This window comes from Podarcis filfolensis (genome assembly GCF_964270895.1).
Source record: "Podarcis filfolensis genome assembly, chromosome: 1".
Lineage (NCBI taxonomy): Eukaryota > Metazoa > Chordata > Lepidosauria > Squamata > Lacertidae > Podarcis > Podarcis filfolensis.
In genome coordinates, this window is record NC_139604.1 from 31,266,528 (window position 1) to 31,291,199 (window position 24,672).

Below are 24,672 nucleotides of genomic sequence, written 5' to 3' on the forward strand. Positions count from 1 at the left end.
CAGTCTTTTATCTCTAGCATACAAAGGCTTACAAGAAGATTTGTTCTACTTGACTTACTGATATTTATGGCCAAGTTCCGTACTAGAAATTGTAATGAGTGCTTCTGAAAAGTGTAAAGTTGTTAATAGAAAGAAAAAAGTTATTATTTTTTTAATATCAGTTTTTAAAATTCACTTTTGCCATTTCATCTGGCAGAGTAGTAGTAGAACAGTAATAATTGGGTATTAGCAGCCACAAAACAAATTTTGATTATAGAAGCACAGAGGCAATTAACAATTGCAAATCCACCTAAGTAGTCACTGGGACTAGATCTCAGGGATCCCACTCCAGAGAGCAGATCCTAAGTCATATATATCCACAGAGGTAACAATATCCTTTGAGGTCACCAACAGGTCCATAAGAAAAGAAGGGAAACTGCAGGTTCTGCCAAAAGCCTGCCTAGTCCAGCATCCTATCCAGATGCTTATGAGAAGCCTGCAAGCAGAACCTGACTGCAACTTGTGATTCCAACAAGTATTCAGAAGCATACTCTTCTAGCAGTGGAAAAATAATATAGCCATCCTTCTGACTAGTAGCCACTGAGAACCTTTCCCTGCATGAATTTCTCTAATCCTCTAAAGTTGGTGGCTATCACTTGTGGGAGCAAATTCCATAGTTTATGCACTGTGAAGAAGGACTTTTGTTTGTCCCAAATCTTCCTATATTCAGCTTCATTTGATTGTCCCAAGTTCTAGTATTTGTAGGAAACTGTACAAAAAACAAAAAAGACTATCAAGTGGATTTCCTGCCGTCTACCCATACTGTAGCATAAGCTCTTGCTGTGAAAACAATTCACCTTGTTCTCTTTTTTAAACATGCACACATTAAACTTAAATAGATAAGTGCATCACTTTCCAATATACATAATTTATATATTCACAAATGTGTACAGATGCCCTTCCCTTTTTCTTGTTTCTGAAGCATATGTTGCCAAAGGCAGTCAATATGTACTAAGATTGCAATTCTTACTATACATAGTTCTAATGCTTTCACAATTGTTTGTTTTTAATTATTACTTTTTCTATAGCTGTTCTTACTTTTTATCTGTAAGTTCTTATTTTTTATCTTTTTTATCTGCTTTGAATCCCTGTCAGGGAGAAAGGTGAGGTATAATAATAATAATAATAATAATAATAATAATAAGTAGTAGTAGTAAATGCCACTGAACTCAGATGCATGAGTAGGATTCAGACTTTATCTACTCCCTATTGTGAATTTTAAAACAATTGAATGCATCACTCGTTGCTTTTCATTTTGCATAGAAATGAGTTATTTCTTTTGTTACCTGTGTATTTTATCTCTGCTTCTCTAGCTTCTTTGTCAAACTGGGGAGAACCATCTTGATTCAACTACCCATTTTTACCTACCTAAATCCTCATTTTAAAACTAACTTTAAAATTAAAATTCCTTTCATTTTCCTCCCCTCCCCCCTTGAAGTTTCCTTTTCTTATAACTAAACTGTCCCTGCCTGAGTGAAGGCAAGAGATACGTTAAGTTTTTATTGAAATCTGAAATCTCTCTCTATATATATTTATCTTAACATTTTGGTGTGTCTAAGTGGTGTATTGAAGACCCAATATAGTAAAACTAACAATGTTAATAATTCAACTGAAAAGCCTAATAGGTTATAAAAGTAAATGCCAAAATTCAACAGAGTGGGGCCTGCCTAACCTCAGCTGGAAGGGAATTCCACAAAATTGGACCCACATTTCATGGATGTGGTGACTAACCACAGTGCCTAAAAGCAACTTCTCGAAAATCTCAGTGATTGAGGGATACAAGGGATCAGGTAGTCCCCAGGGTATGCAGGAGGGCCTTGTAAATTAATACAGGAATCTTGGACCTGGTTCAGTAGCATATGGGCAAGCTATTGAGCACTGGAGATATGTGCTGGCATTATGCTATAGTCTATCCCCATCAACAGTCTAGCTGCAGTGTTTTGTACTAGCTGGACCCACCCAAGGATAGCACCACAAAGAGTGCATTGTAATAATCAAGACCATTCCCGCCCAAGAATGGCTATAGGTGGCATACCAGCTGTAGCTGGTAAAAGGGACATTGAGGCTTTCTGAACTTCCAAGAACAAAGATGGATCCAAGAGAAACCTCAGACCCTGAACCTGTACTTTCAGAGTGAACGCAACCCCATTCAGAATTGGCCAGTGTCTTGGACATGGGACCCAACAACCCACATTGGAGAACTTATAAAGAAAACTAGTGAAAAGGCTTGAACCACAATTCTGTCACTCAGTATGAGCAATACTGAATAAATGTTAACTTGGCAAAACCAGCGTACTTAATCAACTGATATTTACACCACTGTCAAGCATAATAATAATAATAATTTATTATTAGTGAATATAAAGAACTTTAGAAATGTATCGAAAACAACGTTGCTGTGATATAAAATACATTTATATTGCCATAAAGATGATATATTTATTCTACTGCATCAGCAGAGCCCAGATAAATAAAACAGCTGAAAACAAAGAAGGAAGCACTAGCAGTCAAACTAACCTGATACAGAGGGTATATTGTAGAGTATCAGGTTTGCATCTGTGTGGAGGTCAGTGAAAGTACTATAATACATTTTAAAGCAGCCTTATCAGTTTACGAAATTATTATTGGGCTTTGGTCCATGTAAGCTCATGCCATAATAAATATTAAATACAGTGGTACCTCGGGTTAAGTACTTAATTTGTTCCGGAGATCCGTTCTTAACCTGAAACTGTTCTTAACCTGAAGCACCACTTTAGCTAATGGGGCCTCCTGCTGCCGCTGCGCGATTTCTGTTCTCATCGTGAAGCAAAGTTCTTAACCCGAGGTATTATTTCTGGGTTAGCAGAGTCTGTAACCTGAAGCGTATGTAACCTGAAGCGTATGTAACCCGAGGTACCACTGTATTGAAGGAGCTACAAGACTTTTGGTTGTTTTTCTGCAAAAATATAATAAACCTGTTCCTCTGCAAGTTGTGTTGAAATGTATCACTTACATGGCACTCTGCCCACCTGGAAAACAGAATGTTTTCCCCAAATGCCTGAAGTGACACCACAGGCACCCAGGCAACTGCTTATTGTAGTTGTTTACATACATTGCGGGAACAAAACTTGTACTTGCAGCTCATGAAGTCTGCACAGCTTACTATTGCAAGGTATTGGAAGACTCTAAATGCAGACTTGTTTGGGATCTGGATCTTACAACTCTGGGACTTAATGGACAAACTTAGAACCCATGTACTAGAGTTGAACAAGCAAGAAGATCACTTATTTTTTAATCAGCATGGCATGGTTTTATTACAAGTGTAACACTGACAGAACATGGTTATAGGCCTCTGAGGTCCCGTGGCAATCTCTGGAATGATACCTTGGTTTAAAAACTTAAAATGATTTAAAAGTTAAATGTAATTAAAATTTTGGTGCTTCTTGGGGGGATGGGGGGAAAACAGCTGTGTATGAATAACTGGTGTGTATTACAAATGGTGGGGGGAGGACAAGGACAGACAAAAGGAAGCACTTCTTCACAGCACAAAGTTGAATGCCAACTTACATGGCTTTAAAAAGAGGATTAGAAAAATTCATGGATATGAGGCAATTGCTACTAGTCATAATCACTGTATACTATTCTCCAGGATCATAGGTAGCATATCTCTGTACCAGTTTGGGGAACTATAGTGCGATAGTGCCATTGCTCTACTTCCTGCTTGGGAGCCTTCTCTAAACATCTGTTCCACCACTGTGGGAAATGGAGATGCTAAGGCTCTTCTCCTGTTCTTAATCTAATCAGATCCTAACCAGCCATTTCTTTTTTGCAGATGTGTAACAATTATGCCAAGCCAAAAGAGCAACCCATCTAACAAAAACACATATTATCACCTCCGACAGTGACTTTGGTTTGCTTATTATTCTGTACTCAGAACAGCAATAATAATAATAATAATAATAAACCTTTATTGTCACTACACCACCTGTGTGCGGTGAAATTAAATGAGCCCCCCCCCATACACTCAGTCTTGTTCGCGCTCTGTGTGCTTGTCGGAAGTCAATTGCACCACAATTGCAAGACGCTGGGCAAGCTGGATAAAAGGCTTGAGAGGTATATAGAAAATCGAGTATAGCGGTATGATAGCAACTAGTAAGCTGCATGATGCAATGAATGGTTTTCGATCACACCTGTAGTCAGATCAAACGTGATTGCTCCCCTCCCTATGTACGCATATGGAAAACAACATGGCCATGTTATCATGTGAAAAATATTGTCCTGTATTATCCGGAGATGACAAACCTCCGGCAGGCTGCGCGCTAATTAGGCAGGAAGTTGACCAGGAATGCAATATTTGGCCTGTACGTTAGACTGGAAGACCTTGCATCCTTCTCTCCACACCCAGGGACCCCCAGCAACAGGCGTGAAATGGCGAGGTGGGGGCCAGAGAGAGCAAGGAAGGCGACAACCGGGGGGGTGGGAATGCTATTCCACCAACGCCCTCCTTGGCCGTGTTCAAAAGGAGGCAGCGGTGACATCACAGCGGTCGCCAACTCTCCCCTCCCCCCGCCTCAGTTTCCGCCTTCCAGTTGGAGGCGTGTCACGACGCCGCAGGTGAGCCGGCATTCCAGACACTGAGGCGGCGGGGGCGTGGAATTCCCTTTGCGTCGCGCGCGCGCACGTGACCTTCGCAGGGCCACAGTGGTGTTGTTGTTGTGCTCCGTCAGCTACAAGCTCGCGCAGGCTGCAAGAGGAAGACGCGGAGCCCTCGGCGCAGCCGCAAGACTAGAGGTAAGGAAAATGGGAGAGCGGGCGGGAGAAGGGAGCGGGGCAACTTCCAACCGCCGCCACCGAACGCTCAAGTTTGAAAAGGCGGGCGGGTGGCTGCGCGCGCGGCGTAATGACGGGGAGCAGCGTGGGGGGGGGGGAGAGAAGCCTGGCGTCGTTTGCGCAGGCGTCGCCTCTTTGATTCCCCTCAGAGTAGTTAGGGGCGTTAGGCAGGCGTCGCCTCACTCTCGTCTTCTACGCCCCTCTCCGCCAGGGAGAGGGGGAGCCGGAGGTTTGCGCCTCAGAGTCTCGGGGAGGGGGCTCCTCTCAAACGGATGGCTGTTTTGAGCCCTCTCAAAGCCTAGCCAGTCAGGCTCCAGGTGTGGGGGTTTTTTTGGGGGGGGTGCGCGGTAATGTTTCTATTGGGGTCACGCCGCTGACTGATACATATACTGAATACTGTATAAAGAAGTTGATTTGAGTATCAGCGCGCGTCACAGGTGCTCAAGGTTGGTGAGAACAAATAGCCAGTTCGCACAAAGCACGCTTGTTAAGGAGCTCAAAATGTAGAATGAAAAAAACCCCGCATATTCCTGAAATGAGGACACTAGTAAAGCTTTACCACAACCGGCACAAAGTTTTGTCGCTTGAGATTGTGACAAGTGGAAATCATAGGCTGCAGTCCTGGCCCCACTTATCCCCACTGAAATCAGTAGGATTTCCTTCTGAGTAGATAGGGTTAGGATTGGTCTGTAAAAAAAGTTGCCCATCAGCAGTTAAAACCCGGACAGCAGGTTGAGGGGGAACAGTCTTCCCCCACTGTGGTGGGATGTGTATTTCTGCTGGAATTGTAATTTATTTCTAAATTTGCATCCATCCATACAAACTATCATATGCACAATATATGGAACTCAGTACTATCTTTTTGTCTTTTTCCTCTCTGTGGTATATGGAAATAACCTTCCAAAGTTACCTTTAATGTAAGGTTACCCAGGACAGTCCCTGGATTTACAAATCAGTCCCTGACAAAATCCTATCATCCCTACTGAAGTTGAAGAGTGTCCCCGAATTCATTGAAAAAAAAATCTTACTGGTAACCTTAATTCAATGTGTTTCAGAGTCTTATCATATATTCCTTACAGTTACAGAAATGGTTTTCTGTTTTGTAATGGTAATTTCAAAGCACATGGCTCCTGTAACATAACTGAGGAGGAGGGAGGCTTAGGTGCCATGCAGTGCAATCCTAAGTATGTTTACACAACAGTTAAGTTCTCAGAGTTCCATTTGATTTACCTCCTAGGCTAGCAAGTTTTCTTAGTTAGCTTCAAGACTTACTTTGTCAACATTCATAGGACTGGGCTTAAAAAACAACTTTACTCACAGGTAAAGTTCTTTAAATGGTAGGTAGATGTAAATGATTCTATATGGATCATAGCTGAAACACAGTATTCATGATCAGGTGGTCTGATAAGTACTCATCAGAGTTTGGTATTCTGGTTTTCAAGTTTGATTGGTATTACTGTGCCATCTAAATGTTGATAAATGACTGTACAATTTCATCAGACATACAAGACGTGTGGAACACATGCTGAGTATATGTACAACTGGGTAAGGTACATGAGCCATAATTTGTTTTGAATGTTTATGCTATTTTTATTATTCCAGCAAGGCTTCTGTGACTAAATTTTAACAACATACCAGAAGAATCCAAGCAAATATTTAAGAATTATTTAAGAAGTGTGTGTACTCCAGCTGCTTAGAGGATTCCATTTATTGTCACAGGTATTGAAGATTAAAGCTGTTCTTTTTGTGCTACTGTTCATTATTTTAGACTCTTTTAAAATAAAAATTGTAGAATTGTGTACAGCCATAACTTCAATTCTACTTGCAGCATTCCTGTAAAGTGGCTCAATATTATTCCCACTTCTACAAATACAGAACTGAGAGAAGACCTAGTTATTTTTAGACAGTACCATTTAGGAATGTAAGTGGGAGGGACTCACCTGATTAAACACTCTTTCATACAAAAAAAGGGGCGGGGGGACTAGTATGTGAGGAAGAAGGCTGGGTAGGCAAGAATCCTTTTCCTTTGAGTCTAGGTTTTTATGTGGAAGGATTTTGGTGTGGCTGCAGCATTTAATCATGGCACATCTCACTCAGAATGAGAAATTGGCTTGAGGAAGAACAGTTCAGCTTCTGCCAAAAACTATATTATTCATGTTACTGTCTGTTATGGTTGAATTTAATGTAAATAAACATGTCCTTAATGAAGTCTTTAATTACATAATTCCACACTGTTTCAGTGTAAAGGCAATTTATTTTGATGGGGACAAAATTACAGAAAATGGGGGGAGGGGTGGACACAGTCGTTAATTATGTATCATTTCCAGGCTAAAAAATAGTCAATACTGATCATATTCACATGCCTAATATGTGTTCCTGACCACAAACATGCAGACGGCTGCAATTTCTGCTCCTTTGTCTGCTTAAAGTGGAATTTTCTGCTATCCCTATACATGATACAAAATGAATGAGAAGGAAGGCAAGCAAATTCAGTTACCAGCTCTTGAAATTTCATACTCTCAGCAATACGATCTGATCTAGGCAGGTAGTACAAATGCATAACCCAGCAGCCCTTAGATCAGTGTTTCCCAAACTTGGGTCTCCAGCTGTTTTTTTACAGTTCAATTCCCATCATCCCTGATCACTGGTACTGCTAGCTAGGGATGATGGGGGTTGTAGTCCAAAAAAGCTGGAGACCCAAGTTTGGGAAACACTGTCTTAGATAGATCCAAAGTGTGCTTTCCTTCTGTTCTGTAATTTCATGGCAACTGGAAGTTGGAGCTGAATGTTTTTTTCCTGGAGGGGAAAGTAAATTGCTATCAGCTGCTCCTTCTCTGCTTGATAAATGGGACCCAGCTGGTCTTCCTTTTGCTGTGGTGTTCCTCCTTGGAGGCAGGTGGTATCAGCGGCCCATGGATAGGGCAGGAGTGAGTTTCTTTTCTGCGCTGCAGTCCCAAGAACAAGGGTGTCTTTGCAAATAAGTATTCTGCATTGGTGACAGTGTCTACATTTAGGAAATAGGATTTATGCTGTGCACCTTTTGGAGTCACATGTTCAAGATTCCTTGGGCTGTAAAATACAATTTTTAAAGTGGTTTGTATCTTCATCTTTTTGAATTTTTTGTGGTAAAGATAAATATTTACCTTATAATCATAATGTCTGATAATAAAAGGGAACATAATCTAGACATTTATGAATGCTCATAACTTTTTCTTCTTTATTTCAGGTCACTTTATATGACCAAATGGTGAAGTTAATTTGCACCTTGACAGATCATAGTGATGATGTCAACTACTGTGCCTTCTCTTCTTCTTACTTGGCTACATGTTCCCTGGATAAATCTATCCGTCTGTATTCTTTAAGCAGTTTTGATGAACTTCCTTACTCACCACTAAGAGGCCACACATATGCTGTTCACTGCTGCTGCTTCTCTCCTTTGGGAAACCTTTTAGCTTCATGTTCTACGGATGGCAACACAGTTTTGTGGGAAACTCAAAATGGACTGAAACTGGCTGTGCTGGAGCACCCCTGTAGGCATCCTGTAAGAATTTGTCGATTTTCCCCTAATTCCACGTACTTGGTTTCAGGAGCTGCTGATGGAAGTGTAAATCTTTGGAATGTTCAGTCTTTTAAAGTATACCGGTGAGTACGTCAGGCCCCAGTAACTAGAAAAGGAGTAGCTAACCTGTGGCCTTCCAGATGTTGCTGGACTACAACTCTTTTCAGCCACAGCCAGCTTAGGCAATAGTTAGGGATGATGCACACTGTAGTCCAACAACATCTGGAGGGTCAGAGTTGACATCTGACAACAACATCTGGAGGGTCTGAACTTGACAGACATCACACAAATTTTACATTCTTAAAGTACTTTTAGTTTCCTCTCTGTCTTTGGAGGAAGCTATTAGACTGTATTCTACAGTAGTAAAGATGAAGTCGGTATAATTTCTGTTAATAAAAATGGTGATAACTTACTTTCCTTAAATAGCAATTTAGATATCCGCTACTGGAACAATTACAATAAGCATCCCATTGTGTTTATTGATGAGACACTGAAATTCACAGAGCAACAGGTTTTTTGTGAGGGCTAGCAGAGCCAGAACTTGGGAAAGTTTTTCTAATTTTTAGCACCAGCTTGATGTAGTTATTATTAATATGTTAGGTGTAAGTTCTGTATAGATTCAAAAACCATCTCGGATTCCTTGGTCTTCCCCTCAGCTGCTTTCATGCTATACTGTCCTGTAATTTGTTTCTAAATCCACAAGTCTCAGTACCTTCTGGTGCTTATGGGTCCCATTAAAATATAAATTGCTAGAAATCCTGCATTTTGGAATAATGCATTTATGTAGTTGGCATTTAGCTTGAATCTGTTTTTATTACGCAATTAATATATTAATGATCAGCTTTCTTCTATAGCTCATGTGATTCAGTGGTCTTGTTTAGATATAATGATAAACCTTGGTTCAGCATTATGAGAACAAACCACAGTAAGCCTCACACTTGCATGCTTCCTCCTTCTCTTCTGATGCATGTCCAAATAAGAATTAGGAAGTTTTCCCCTTTTATTTAGATTAACCACAACTTGCTATGTTACCTGACTCCTTAGTTAGTCTTAGGTATGATTTCTTGAATGAGGACAATTTCAAACCATAAAGCCAAACCATAAAGTTGGCTTGTCTCATTTAGCTGTAGCCAGGATTAAACAGCATGTTAAACAGACAACATGCTAAATTGGTTGATTTAAAACTGAAGTTGAAGCTTCCAAAGTCCTTCCAGCTGTACCTAAGGAGGAGAGAAGAAAGGTGAAGCAAGCTCAAGGCTAAGTGAAGCTCATTCTTGTAATACTAAATCATAGTTTAATGTTGCAGCTAAACACAGACATAGCCTACTGCAAGTAAATAGACAACAGGCAGGTCTTGATATTTCGTAGTTAGATGATTTATCTGTGCCTTTGTAGGTGCATGAGGTGCCAGCAAAATTGCTTTGCATTAGATTGTTTATATTCTCCTTTTCAGAATTGGTTTAATTCATGCTTATCTTACTTTATCAGGCATATGTAATATTTTATGTGATTTGCACTTCCAAAGTTCATGATCCTTTATTCTTGTCTTTCAGATCTGGCAGTGTTAAAGATGGCTCTTTGGTAGCCTGTGCATTTGCTCCTGATGCAAGTTTCTTTGTGACTGGATCATCATGTGGAGATTTAACTGTTTGGGATGAGACAATGAAGTGCTTGTATAATGAGAAAGCTCATGATCTTGGAGTCACCTGCTGTGACTTTTCTTCAAAGCTGGCTTCTGGTTAGTTAACTTGATATTTAAATACATCCTTTTAATATATTTTTTCTTCTCCAGCCCTACCTCTCATGCAAATTGGTTTTGTCATCAAGGCCTGTGGTATTGATGCTTCAGAGTGTTCCCCTTTCTCTTCAGTTGCCCTTTTGCTAGGCATGATAATGGGGGTAGGCAGGAGATGTCTGGGAAGCTCTGGAGAACTGGCATAGAACTGGACCATGTGTGAAAGAATGTGATAAGAAGAATTATTCTAAGAATTTATGGAATTTCTCATAGTGCTCAAGTTTAGTGTCATCTATCTCAACATTAATGTTGCAGTCGTCTGGTTCCTGGGAGAGCATCCCAGAAGCCAACAAATCCATTGGATTTCTCTGTGTCTCTGAGGCTGGAGAGAGATGTCTCCCACCAAAGAGGGAGATCTAACACAGCATGTCTCCTCTGTGAGAATTCAGAAAGTTCAGTCAATTCCTATTTGGTGTTGCATCTTCGACTTTGGGGAGAGTAGGGATGTGAAGAGGAGGCATTTTGAGGGCATGTCAGAAGAGCTCTCTTGCTCCCCCAACATGCTCCTGGAACGAGGGACAAATTATACCAGTTCTGTAGCTGGCACAGTTTAGATTCCAATGAGAAGGGAATTGCTTTAAGGGGGCGGCTGAGAAACAGAATAAAAAAGGGGGGAATACTGCCGCCACCCTTTCTGCCCTACTGGCATGAGCCCAACGTGGCATAGGAAAGGCGATTCATCATATTCTGTTCTTCCCGCAACCCCATTTTAGATTGCTCTCCCTGATTGCAGTCTTATGTAGGCATGCTTGGGAGTAAGGCCCACTGAACTTACTTCTGAGAGGTGTGTGTTTGTGTTGTAAAGCTGCAACATTGTATACTAGTATATTGAGATTAAATGACACAAGAGTACAGAAGCTGCATCTCCTGACACTGGAACCTTTTGTGAACCTTTGTGGTATTAATAACATATTGAAATTCATGATTGCTAGAACCTTTCCTTTATTTTTTTATTTTTTGAAACACTCTTCTGTGGAAGAATACCATCTGCCATATTTAAAAAAATGCTGCAAGCTGTAGTGCCCTGATAGAACTTGAAGTTAATGCAGGAATAAGTTGACTTGAATCTTGCTTGGTCTGTTTTGTTTTTTAGTTGGAATTTTCACCAATGTGTTTTATATTTACAAATACTTACTTTAGCCATAACTTACCTGTATTAAGTGATCCTAAATATACTCATGTTTAAGACTATAGTAAGTGTCATTCTGGGGTTTGGGCAATGTGCGGGGTAGCACAGAGGATTAGGTTAATAAATCAAAGAACCTAGGAAAAGAGAGAGAGAAGAATTCAGAGATTTACCTATACAAGAGAACAGGCATAGGCAAACTTGGCCCTCCAGACATTTTGAGACTACAATTCCCATCATCCCTGACTACTGGTCCTGTTAGCTAGGGATGATGGGAGTTTGTAGTCCCAAAAAACATCTGGAGGGCCGAGTTTACCTATGCCTGCTAGAGAGGGTGGGTGATGGAGAAACTCTTCAAGTGTTCATTGTGAGCCAGGGTTTCAGGGATTAGAGTGGATACCAACCTTCTTGGGGCTTTTTTTAAATAAACATAACAGGTACTGTGCCCAGTCTGTACACAAAAAAGTATGGTGCAATCTGGATTCTCCTTGAATACTCCTTAATACTCAGTGTAAAGTTTAGCTGAAAGGGGACAACACAAAGTTGTGTTGTACCCTTTTAGAAGCCTTACAAAAACAAACACTGAGATGAGGCATTGGCATAGAAGAGTGTGGATGTAAGGAAGAGAGGGGCTGTCTGTGGTTGCAACATCCTGGAAATCTTAAAGGTTCTGTTTCCTGTAGTGGGTGCTACGTAGAACAAAGAAATAGAAAATCATAAACTCTAGGATGTTTAAGATACTTTAAGGTGAATTCCTTAATCTCCCATCTGATTTGAACCTTGAGAACGCTTCATTAGTTTCTACTTCAATATTCATACTATTACTGTTTAAAAATGTTGGCAGTTTATCATGGGATCTAACATAGAAATTGAACTTACTATAAGTGAAGTTTGCATATATCCTGTTTTAGATCATATTGAAATGGTGGTAAATTGGTGTAAAGTGGACCCTGTTTAGATTACACCCCCTCCTCCTTCTTGTTGGGAAGACTGGAGGCAGTGCTTTTATATAGCAATGAAATGAATCTGCCTGTTCTCAAGGCATTGGATCAGGCTGCTGCCTGACCCAGCTCTGAGCAACTACTTTTGTGTGTGATGCATAAATGGTGAGGAAAGGAGTAAGCCTCCGCTCATCGTGTGTTGTAGTCCTAATGCAAATTGCTCCCCTCACCCAGGATTAAATAAAAGTATTATTCGATCTACTTTGGCCCTCAGTCTCATTGCATCTGTGGGATATACTTCCAGGTAGTTTGTATCGGATTTCAGCTTTGATATTCTGTTATTTTACAAAGGATTGCTTTTGTCATCGTGTAAAGTTTTATAGTTGTTCTTACAATCTAAAATAATGCTAATAGAATTGTTGGCATATTTACCAGTTATTAATTTCATAAATGCAGTGGTTATCAATGTGCTAAAAACATATAAGGTGTTATTCAAGTAAATAAATGCACAAGCGGAATGACATCTGCTTGTGCAATGGGACTTCCCCCTCTTCCCTGCATGCACACTGTGTACCACCTCAAATCTGCTCCAGAGAGTTGGAAACCCCAGAACGTATCCAGACCCCCTAGTGTTCCTATTTTCCAGGGACAGTCCCGGATTTACATGTCCCGCTTTTCCTTAGGATGTCCCTATTTTCATCAGAGAAATGCTTGTGGGTATAGAGTTATGTGACCCCCAAGCCAAGCAGATAAGTAACTATGCAATCTTTAGAAGACATCTGAAGACCCCTCTGTATAGAGAAGTTTTTTTTTAATGTTTAATGTATTATTATGTTTTTATATATGTTGGAAGCTGCCCAGAGTGGCTGGAGCAACCCAGTCAGATGGGTGGGATATAATAATAATAATAATAATAATAATAATAATAATTTTATTGAATAGAACATCCTTATTTTCATCAGGGAAATGTGGGAGGGTATGCATATCTAGGGAGAGGAGAAGGGGGGAAGTTCTATGGTGTGAGTGGAAGTTGCGCAAAATGCTACTTAGAATGCAACCCACAAAACTGAACTTGTATTTAAACTTTTGATTCAAAGTAATACAAAGATAATTCTTTTATATTATTTTCAATTTAGACAGTTTCCCCATAGTATTTAAATTATGTTAAGTACATATTCTACCCAACTATCTTTCCTAGAAGAGGAATATTTTAATTGCTTTAAAATACTATTTGGGAAGCTATAGTAAGTCTGCAATTGTAATGGCAGTGCAAATCCTGCTCTGCTACTGAAGAGGGAGGCCATTCAACAGAAAGGCATTTATGCTACATGATGCCCCCCTTTTCACCCACAGAAAGCTCTGTAGGCTTAGATATACTACCATCAGGTTTCTGGTGGAGTGGGGGCAGCCTTGGATCTGCGTGATCCAGAGCCCACTGGCATGCATATGATTGGCATGAAACCATGGTACACCTCTAGAACTGATGTAGTTTATTTCCTTCCCATTGGTACCATATCCATTTGACTGCTTTGTAAGTCAGTTATATTCTCTTTATCATGTTTCATTATCTTTGTTTGAAGACTTGTGTTGTAAATATCTGATTTATTATTTTTATTGTAGCTAAGAATCCCTGTATAATAATAGACAGATTTATTTGAGACAATTTTCTCTTGGATCTCCATTTTCTGTTGATAGGAATTTCTTGCTTTTTGCTTGACGTGTATACAGTCATTATATATATTTTTGCCTTTGATTTTGACAGTGATGCACTCACTAGAGATGTGTTTTTCTCACCTTTTGGGAAAACTACTAAAAGCTATTCTTCATTTTTCCATCTTGCCAGCTACAGCAAATCTTCTCCTTTCCCTGCAGTTGTTTACTAATTGGCTTTTTAGAATTTAATGTGTTCTATAAATAACTCTTTCTTCTTTTCATGTCACGTGTTGTGGTTCACTTGTGAAACCCTGTTTTGTTTATGGTCAAATATCCTCTGAAAAAATCAGAAGTGAAGAAAGGGTGGGTTGCAAATTGATTCCAGAAGTGACAAGAAAATCTGCAGAATAGGGCTAGTCACAGCAATTTGAGTACTGATAATGAAAAGTGTGCATAATATAGCCTAAACACCCCAGTTTTAGCTGCTTTCTAATTTGTTTTGAAGCTAAGAGTTATTTCCCATGGGGGATTACTGGAATGAAGTCTGTTTGCATTACAGACTTTCTGAGGAATATTTAAAAATAAACGGTAATCTCTTTCTAGTTGCAACTCTACAAATTCCTGGGACATTTTAACCTACAGAGGTGATTCCCATCCTACCACACTGAGTGGTACCCAACTAAGTTTTACTCAGAGGAGGATCACTGAAATTAATGAACGTGACTAAGGAACTCTGTTAATTTCAACAGGGCTACTCCGAATCAACCTTAGTTGAATGCCACTCATTGTGTGCTCCAGACCTATTTTTCTACAGTAGCTATAGGGCTATTGCAATAACCCTTTGCTGTTAGGCAGCTCTGCTTTCCTTCCAGGCAATCCTCCCAGTTGATGGTAGTCCTCAGTTGCACTGGTGTCCGTAACTTCAAATTCTCAGAAACTGTAGGAATCATGCATATATAGAACCAAGCCTCATTAAAACCAGAAGTTATTTCTAAGTGACAATGGTTAGGATTGGGGTGAATGACATCTACTTGTTCCTTACCATATAGTACTGGTGTATGCCCATTTCTGTGCAGTGTTAATAGTGTATGTGTGGGGGCTGGGAAGTTATATGGGTGAAGTTTCTGAAGATATGCTTAGCCCACATGATTATGAGCAAGCAGTTGGTATGACTTGAATTGGACACAACAAAGGAACTCTCCATATTCTCCATACAGATTACCACCCTTTGCCTCTTCATATACAATTTTCTAAGAGCATGCTTTTATTTGACTACAGACTTTAGGATCATAGTAATGGTACATATATACAGAAGTTTTAGAACATATTTTTTATTAATCCCTAGGAAACATTTTAAAGAAATTCTAACTGTGTATGTCCAATTTACATGTAGACATTGTTTTTTTAAAAAAATGAAATCTTGCTTGCTTTGCTATTTTTCTAATACATTTTTTTAAAAAAAAATTTTTTTAATCAGGTAATAAGCAAGATGTTAACTATTTCCTAATGGCATCTTCTGGTCAGGACAGCACAATTAAGATATGGCTTATTTCACTCGCTGATCATACAGGTATGTATAATAATAACAATAATATTAATCTTCTTACACTAAATTGCTAGCTTTCATGCTGTTTTGCTTTTAAATTGTTTTCTGCTCAAACAGTAAGAAATATTCAGTTAACAAAAAATATCAGTTTAACATGCTGTTTTATGGGATTTCCATGTTCACTCAAGCGCCAAAATGCTGGGAAATTACCGCAATTAAGGGCCATGCCATTAGGCAACATTGATATGGTATGGTATCCTGTGGTTAGTTCTAGCTTCACCACAGACTTGCATCTCAGTAGCTGACCTGAGTTACAAATTTGTCTGTCTGAGTGGAATAGATGCATGCTGTCAATGCAAATGAAGCTAACATTCCTAGTTACAAGTATCCAACTGGCAACCAGTACCATCCACATAGAATGAGAGCATTGGAAGGGACCTTGAAGGACATCTAGTCCAACTCCCTGCTTAGTGTAGGGTAGCCACAGGTGACTGGCTCTGTAATTAGAGTTATGATGGAGGCTACTATACGCACAAAGCTAAAAGGAAAGAAAGGGCACTTCCCAAACAATGGAAAGTCACTTTCTAGTGAACAATGAGTGCCCTAGGAGCAATTGAAGCACTGACTGGGAGTAGTTGGATGGAACTGAGGTGTGACTCTGTGTCTGAAGCCCTGCTTCTCATTCCAGCAAGTGGAGGGGGGGCAGCCATATTATGCTCCTCTCCAGGAAACAAGCTGGCTTTGGGTTCAGCAGCTCCATTGCTTCCCCCATAATGTCCCATTTGGGGGCCTTACTGCCACACTTTTAGTGGGTACAGCAGGGGCCTCTATGTTGGTGGAGCCCACTCCCCAATTCATCCAGCATGGATTGCAGGTTACAATTCTGGCTGTTTACCTGGAAAAAAACCAATGCTAAGTATACATTTCCTTCAGTAAAGGGAGTTTGCTTCTATTGTCTTCAACACCCTTCCACTGTAGCCACAGCGCTCAGGGCAGCTTACAGTGTTATAAAGGCACAAAATAATACCATACACCGAAAGCAGTAAGAAGCAATGAAAACAGTAAAAACAAGGAGGTCTTTTCTAAAGCTGTGTGTTAATGCTGCACCGTGTGCAATGACTGATTGAGTAGCATAATAGTCATTGTTCAGTGCACGATGTCTATTCTGTTGTTTCATATTGTATGAAGATAATTTGAGTCTAAAAAGCTTTCTTCAATATGTTTTCATATATTAAAACAGCTTTTTATATGTTGCATAAACATTAGATTTATAGCATGTGTATAACCATGGTTTACGTATAAAAGCTATGCTGAAAAGCATAAATCTTGTCATAACACAGTGGAAAGCCAGGAAGTTCTTGAAGCAAAGATTTGAATGGCTTTGTGCAATATATTGAAACATATTCAGCTAAACAAAGGATTGTTTGGGTTGTTGCTAATGTAGCTTTGCAGTCTGCCCCATATATCCCATATGTTCCTATTTTCTTTTCTTCCAGCATACTGAAATGTACTATGCTCTGCAAATATTTGCATATTGTTAATATTCTGATAGCACAATATGATTTTCATACCATAAAACTGGGTGTCTTGTGGCTTTAAAACATGAAGCAATAAAATATTCCACAGTAATTTAGTATTTTCTAGAATTGCAATGTGGGAGACTATTAAATTTTACTGTTTCGAGATCTTTGATGTGGAATTTTACAGTGTTTTCCCCTAGAAATAAATACTGTATTTTTCGCACCATAGGGCGCACCGGACCATAGGGCGCACCCAGTTTTTAGGGGGGGAAATCAAGAAAAAAATATTCCCCCCCCCAGCCCCAAAGAGCAGCATACAGGCTGCACACAACCTCTCCCTGCCTCTGGCAGTTGCGCGCAGCTATGGAACAAGCGAAGGCAGCGAGCGGGATCCATCCCGCTCGCTGTTTTGGCTTCCCCTTTAGCCCTGTGCAGCCTCTTCTTGCCAGGAGACGCTGCGCAGGGCTAAAGAATCCATAGCCCCGTGCAGCCTCTCCTTGCCGGAGGGGTTGCGCGCAACTATGGAAGAAGGCAAGGCAGCGAGCGGGATGGATCCCACTCGCTGTTTTGGCTTCCCCTTTAGCCCCGTGCAGCCTCTCCTTGCGGAGGGGTTGCGCGCGACTATGGCACAAGCCTGCATTCGCTCCATAGGATGCACACACATTTCCCCTCAATTTTTGGAGGGGGAAAACTGCGTCCAATAGAGCGAAAAATACAGAACCTGAATATTGTGTATTCCTCAGTCTTTAAACTATGGATACAGTGAAATAAATATTGTTCCAAACAAAACCACTGTAATAGTAAAACCCACTTGAGTGAATCTTTGTATACTCTGTGATACTGTGGAAACTTGTGAGACCTTAGTCACAAATAACGGCCTTTACAAATTGTCTAGCTACCTTTTTAATGGAAAATGTGAAGTGTTACAGGCATAATAATGCTTTCACATGTCTTCTGGATATGTCATATTTCCTTAGGCGATGAACATGCCTCCTGTCTGTGTGTACTAACCCAGCCGTAGAGCATGCTAATGTACCTCAGCCATTAATTCTGGAGAATTAAATAAGAGAATTTTTGTTAATGAGGAACCATCATTTTAGGTTCCTGCTAGCATTTTCCCTATGGTGTGGGGTTAGACTGCCAAGCCAGCACATATGCTTGCCTCTATTTGTTCCTTCTGTCCTACTTCATAGGGGTGTCAGATCCTTTTGGGTGAATGAAATCTGGTATTAAAGTTGGAATAAAAGGCTGCCTTCTTAAAATGTACTGTTTCCTTCCTAGAGGGGAGACTTGTTGCTTGTCCAGGTATGTGGGTCAAGACACAGAATATAGCCAAGCTGTCATAATTTTAAGTAGTTTCATATTTAAAGGCTGGGTGAATGGTAGTATCAAATGACAACCTTTCCAGACTTGAATTTAAAAATTATGTTCATTTTTAAATGTATAGGCCTTGAACTGAAATGTAAATATACGTTAAAAGGACACACTGCCCCAGTTCTGGCTTGTGCATTTTCCTGCGATGGACAGATTTTAGTCTCTGGGTAAGAATATTTGCTTCATTTTTATGATTCAGTTTTACATTCGTTGTGCTCTGTTCACTTGTTTTCTTAGTTTATTTTTGTTTGTAATTATATAGAAGCTTCCTATATAATTTAAAATCCATTCCAAATTAATGAAGATGGGCCTATATATGATGTCATAATGGCTACAGTATCACTTTATGAAAATGTAGGGGTCTGCATGGTGTCCCTGAACGCAGTTCATTTTAACATGTGCCACATTTTCAGGACATACACTATTTAAAATAATGGAACTTGCCATTCTCAATGTGTAGCATTTATACTGCCCTCACAACCACAACAATGGGTCAATTCCCCTACACTTTTTAAAAGGTTTGTAAGCTAAAATATACATACAAATGTCACATTTTTTTCTGGAGCTAAAGGCCACATTTGCACGTCACACTTAAAATACGTTGTGTTGGCTGCAGCCAGTCTCAGACTCATGCGCTCCCCCCGCCCATCTGCAATTGAAAGGAGGAATTTAGAAGTGGATCCACAGTTGTGGTTAGCAGTAACTTTGGTTAATTTCAACAAGCTATCTTCGAAGTTGACTTGTTTAATATTAACCATACTGTTAACCACAGTTGGTTGCTCCGGACAACATGGCAAACCACAATGAAACAAAAGGGAAAACAAAAAGCTGCTAAACTCTCAGTCATGGGAGTGGGGAGGGCTGTGGCTCTTGCACATCATGCTAAACTGAAATTTAGTGAAACGTGAATTCAGTCGACCTTGCTGCTTGAGCTACATGGGTGATACTTGCCTTAAGCAAATTTTTCGAGCTGTAGGTAGTGGATTCTTTAACAAATCACATTCATTCATGATGAAACATCATTCTCTATGCAGTAGTTCTGCACACAGTGAATTCCTATTATGAGACATTCTGCAGTATATTGAGTTGCTTTTGCCAAAATTTGGAGCACAGACATCTCTTTCACTACTCCTCTTCAGCTGAGGATCAGGTCAAAGCTATCCAGAATATAAGGCTAAATGTGAAGTTGAATAGGCAAAAAAGCATTTGGGAAATGTTGTTGCTTCGTGTAGCAGAGGTGATTATGCTTTGCTGATTATTAGCTACTCAGTTGGATCCTTAAGGCATTGGCATTTAGAACAGCTTGCTCCCAACACCGTTCTTATTCTACCAGCCTTTTTTCATTTTCTTGAAGTTTCAAAGGAAGAAGAGCTCCATATGTTAGCGTAAGGTGGAAAAAACCTGAATCACTGTCTTGAGTACCACAGTGAGTTCTAATATGAGTACTAGCATTGCAGCTTACTGAGTTGGTACACGTAAAAGCTGCATATAAAACTGTTGCTTATCTCTGTTGCGAGGCAAATGTTGCTGTATTTCAGTTACATTTCTCTTACATATACACAATTTGATTTATTTCTTCCTAGATCTGTGGACAAAACAGTAATGATTTTTGAAACTGTAAGTATTTAAGATATTAATCATAATTTTGCAAGAATAGCAATGTAGTAAAGGAATTGTGAGCTTTTTTCAGTGGTGCAGGACTTCTTGCAATTAGATGGACGCTTTACTCTTGGAGACAAAACAGGGCATAGGGTTGAACTGTTAACATATTTTTATTCATTTTGAGAAGCTAAGCAAACATAATAAAATGTTTAAATTACAGTAATAGCTCACTGTCTTGTTTACATCTTAAAGTCAGCATAGTAAATGGTGCTATTGTGACCAGCATATCAACCTCTGAAAATTATCAGTATGTAATTTCAGGTTTTTATTTCATAATTTTGTTTGAACCTGAACAATAAATATTCTAAAGGCACATCTTGTAATAATCTTGACCCAAAGAAATTCAAGTGAGGCACCTGATTTTTTCATGTGCTTTCCATAGAGCTGGGCTCCCAAGTATCTTATAATCCAATCAGCACTTGGAAAGATTGAGTTGGAGAAGGAAATACCTCTTATTTTTTTTTTTTTACTAGTTCACATGTCACACTAAACCATAATTTTAAACTTCTACTGCCTTGCTGTGGACATAACAAGCCAGTCTTGAGTTATTGTGTTGTCTGACCCTGGGCTCATGGTTTAGAATCAGAATTGGAGAGAAACAAACTATGAGTAGCAATTAAGATTTGGTCTTAATTGGGGAATATGACCCTAGCACCCAGCAATTCAATTATGCTGGGATCTGCTTCACCAGTGCATTCCTTTGCAGAGAATATGGTGGCAAAGCAGATCCCTGCAGCCAGGTGCATTAAACTGGTGAGTGGAGGGTTCAGTTCTGCTGGGTGCTGCTTCACTAGCATGTTCTCTATGGGGAAAAGCAGACCACTTTCCCCATAGGCCAACTTTGACAGTTGGGTGGGACTACCCATCTATCAGTCACCTGATGCCATCATAGCATCAGATGATTGACAAATGGGAGACTGCCTATCAAAGTTGATCTCTGTGGGTTAGAGGAAGATAAAAATTTGGCTTGCCTGGTCAAAAATGTTCCCCACACTTGTTTTAGAGGGTATGTTCATTAGTCTGTTACAGAAATAATGTTGGCATATGTAGCAACTTAGACTCACAGATTTATTGTGCCGTAAACCTTCATGGTTAAAACATATGTGAAGGCATCACTTAGGGAGGTATATGTCCTATGTTTCTTTTGGGAACTGAATCTTGTGACTTCTGAAAATACTGCTTAGAGATCCTATTTTTATTAAGAGGAAGGTAATTGTTATAAAACAATGTTAGATATGTTTGTGAAGGGTAGCATCTAGTGGCCAAGTATGCTAACCACAAGGTCTTTATTCTGTAGCATAATTCTATTAATGTTCCACTTCCTGCTTTTTCTCATGTGTGGCTTAATTCTAGATAAATAATCTTCAGTGATAAAATAAAATAAAATGTTAAGTGATCAGTTCATCTGTAATATTAAGTGGTAGAATTCTTAAGTGGGAAGATGAGGGATGTCTATGCATTTATAAAAATTTTCTTCTGCCACAGCTAATGATTCTATTGTAATTTCAGGAAAATTGTTCAAACTACCTTGTCCTTAGTTGTAAACATCTGTAAATACATTCCTTACATCTGTCCTTTTTGGGTTGTGAAACTTTCAGTAGACATTTTCCAGTAGAAATTTAGATTATTGCTTATAGTTGTATTTTTGTTTGTCTTAACATACACAATATTTTGTTGTTGGCAGAACACTGGGAGCATCTTACACATTTTGACTCAGCATACTAGGTAGGATATTAGCATAACAGTTTTCATTATATTAGCCAAGGGGAATAGTTAAAATTGTGGAGGGAGGAATGTTAAGGTATATAGAATTGTACATATGGTTGATTTGAATATGTTATTATTGATTATGTATACCCGATGTATCAGCTGCCGGGGGGGGGGAGGGTTTCACTGTTTGTGTTTTGGTGGTTGGTAAAAAAATAATTTTTTTAAAAAATGTGATATGTGAAATGTGAATTGTATCTAACAAGCTACTTTTATTTCTAGATATGTTACAACTTGTGCCTTTGCACCAGATATGCCACTATTTGCTACGGGGTCAATGGATAAATCTGTGAACATCTGGCAGTTTGAACCAAAGCAACATCTGAAAGGTTAGTAAAGGAATGCTTTTGTCATGTGCTTTATAAACTTTACATCAACATTTGTTAAGATACAATCTATATGAAATGTGAATAAACTTATATTGAGTCTGATAATTGGTCCATCTTGACTAGACTACTTTGGCTGACAGTGGCTTTCCAAAGTCTCAAGACAGGTCTTTTCCATGGTGCTACAAGAAATGTAGACTGCAGAAAATCCTTATAAATGTTAAATAAATTACCAATGCAATTCAAGTATAACTGTAATGCATTATATGTAGGGCTGCCTCTGAAGGAGGTTTGGAAACTTCAGCTAGTGAAGAATTCAGCGGCCAGGTTGCTCACTGGAGCAAGACAGTTTGAGCATATTACACTGATCCTGGTTCGACTCCACTGGCTATCAATTAGTTTCTGGGCCCAATTCAAAGTGCTTGTTTTGACCTATAAAGCCTTAGATGGCTGAGGACCGCAATACCTCAAGGAGCACCTTTCCCCATATGAACCTACCCAGACCCTGAGATCATCTTCTGAGGCCCTTCTTCATGTGCCTCCTCAAGAGGTGTGGAGGGTGGCAACACAAGAACGGGCCTTCTCTGCAGAGGCTCCCCATCTGTGGAATGCTCTCCCCAGGGAAGTTTGCCTGGTGCCTTCATTATACACCTTTAGGCGCCAGGCAAAAACGTTCCTTTTTAACCAGGCCTTTGGTTGATTTGATTGACATCCTATGCCCTTTTAAAATAAAGCAGCATTCCTCTCCTCTTCTAACAAGTCAAGGACACTATGTAACACTTTCTAAAACGTGTAAATGTACACTGAGAGTCAAGTTTAGAGCAACGTTTAAAGGCTGGGCTGTTTCACCTGAAATACGTTCTTCTTGTATAAAATCTTCCTTTGATTTGCTCCAGAAAGGTCAGCAATAGAGGAGCCAAAGATATTTGCAGAGAGCTGGTCAGAAGAAGAGGTTTCATCTTGGCTATGCACACATGGCTTACAAGACGTAGTTGAGATTTTCAAAAGGAACAACATCGATGGGAAAGAACTTCTTAATCTTACAAAAGAGAGCTTAGCTGATGATTTAAAAATTGGTAAGAATGTTAAGATAAATATTTGTTAATACTTTTAGGATTTTTATGCTAGCCTTGCCCAACATAGTGCCCTGCAGATGCTATTGGACTCTTAACTCTCAGGGCTAGTAGTCAGGGATGGTGGGAGTTGTAATCCAAAATATCTGGAGGGAACCAGGTTGGTTAATGCTGTTTATTCATCTTGTGAATATCACTCTTGAAAAATTATTTGGCAGTACTAGAGATAACATATATTTTCACACTACTGCATTTGGTGTTTTCCTGTTACTAACGATAACTATAATATAATTTCACGTTAACATGAGATCTCAAAAAAGAGAAAAAATGTTTTTTCTTCTCTTTAAAAAATATGCCAAGGAATCAATGCTGCACAATAACTCTGTGCTGTGCTAGCCATGTGGGGTTATTTTAATTAGTAAATTTGTATTGCAGTAGTGGTTTGACTCTGTTAAGCCCAAGTACACAAATTCACAGCCCAATTCATACATTTAGTGCTTTCTGTAAAAAGAGGCAGAGCTATCTGGCTCTGCTCTTCCTCTCGTCCAGCGGTTCTCAACCTGTGGGTCCCCAGATGTTGTTGGACTACAGCTCCCATCATCCCTGAGCTCTGGCCTTGCTAGTTAGGGGTGATGGGAGCTGTAGTTCAACAACATCTGGGGACCCACAGGTTGAGAAAGGCTGCTGTAGTTAATACAACTGTTTTAGGTGTGTTCAATGCATGTGCTCATTGCCACAACCTGGAAGTGGCCAGAAAAGGGGACGAGGCAGGCTTACACGTGCTCCACTGATGTGCGTGTGGGTCGGGAACGCAACCCCTGCACAAAACAGTTGTTGCCTGGTTTCCGGTGGCTCTGTTGTTCTTGAAATGACCATATAAACTGACCTTATCCAGGCTGTAGTATTAGAAACTGATTCAAATAAATGAGTACAGAGCTCAAAGTCAGGAGGCTTTTAGCTTTTTCATGAACCTAGGAGTTCATTCCCTCTATTCTCTTTTTCCAAGTCAACATAAATAGTTTTGCTTTAAATGGCCTACTACTAAGTGAGATTGTCTGAAGAACTAGGATTTCCCCCCCTTTCCCTAATTTCATGTGAGTGGCAAGAAGTGGGGTGGTGATGGGAGAAACCAAGGCAGGGTGGGGTAGCAGAAAGAGAGGAAAGGAGGTACAGTGGTACCTCAAGTTACAAATGCCTCAGGTTACCAACTCTGCTAACCTGGAAGTGTTACCTTGAGTTGAGAACTTTGCCCCAGGATGAGAACAAAAATCGTGTGCTGGCAGCGCAGCAGCAGCAAGAGGCCCCATTAGCGAAAGCACACCTCTAGTTAAGAACAGTTTCAGGTTAAGAACGAACCTCTGGAACGAATTTAGTAAGTAACTAGAGGTACTGCTGTAGTAGAAAAGGAATGGCCCCACCTTTATGGCTCCAACCCTGCATACTTTCAGCTTTGGTCTTGCCCATTGCCATCATGCAGACTCC

General features: G+C 39.8%; 1 protein-coding gene and 1 long non-coding RNA gene across 11 annotated transcripts in view; one reads left to right on the forward strand and one right to left on the reverse strand.

Annotated features, from left to right (window-relative positions):
* Nucleotides 1-4,151, reverse strand: LOC310746208. Its single transcript, XR_014540515.1, has 3 exons — nucleotides 2,553-4,151; nucleotides 1,057-1,114; nucleotides 1-748 (listed from the first exon to the last, which is right to left on the reverse strand). It is a non-coding gene; the product is annotated as an uncharacterized lncRNA (long non-coding RNA).
* Nucleotides 4,152-4,518: 367 nt separating this feature from the next.
* Nucleotides 4,519-24,672, forward strand: part of WDSUB1 (WD repeat, sterile alpha motif and U-box domain containing 1) — a 46,911-nt gene continuing 26,757 nt past the window's right edge. For 5 of the 10 annotated variants that reach the window (XR_014540455.1, XR_014540456.1, XM_083579351.1 and 2 more), the window contains exons 1-10: nucleotides 4,519-4,809; nucleotides 6,451-6,567; nucleotides 8,075-8,490; nucleotides 9,961-10,145; nucleotides 15,400-15,492; nucleotides 18,436-18,529; nucleotides 19,946-19,979; nucleotides 21,709-21,749; nucleotides 22,014-22,120; nucleotides 23,014-23,193. Coding sequence is in view for 7 of the 10 variants with exons in the window: in XM_083579351.1 (XP_083435477.1) it covers nucleotides 8,093-8,490; nucleotides 9,961-10,145; nucleotides 15,400-15,492; nucleotides 18,436-18,529; nucleotides 19,946-19,979; nucleotides 21,709-21,749; nucleotides 22,014-22,120; nucleotides 23,014-23,193 (1,132 nt within the window). In the remaining 3 variants the exon portion in view is untranslated. Of the gene's footprint in view, nucleotides 4,810-4,928; nucleotides 5,295-6,450; nucleotides 6,568-8,074; nucleotides 8,491-9,960; nucleotides 10,146-15,399; nucleotides 15,493-18,435; nucleotides 18,530-19,945; nucleotides 19,980-21,708; nucleotides 21,750-22,013; nucleotides 22,121-23,013; nucleotides 23,194-24,672 lie in introns of those variants that run through there. The other 5 variants (XR_014540457.1, XM_083579346.1, XM_083579347.1 and 2 more) reach the window with 3 other exon arrangements.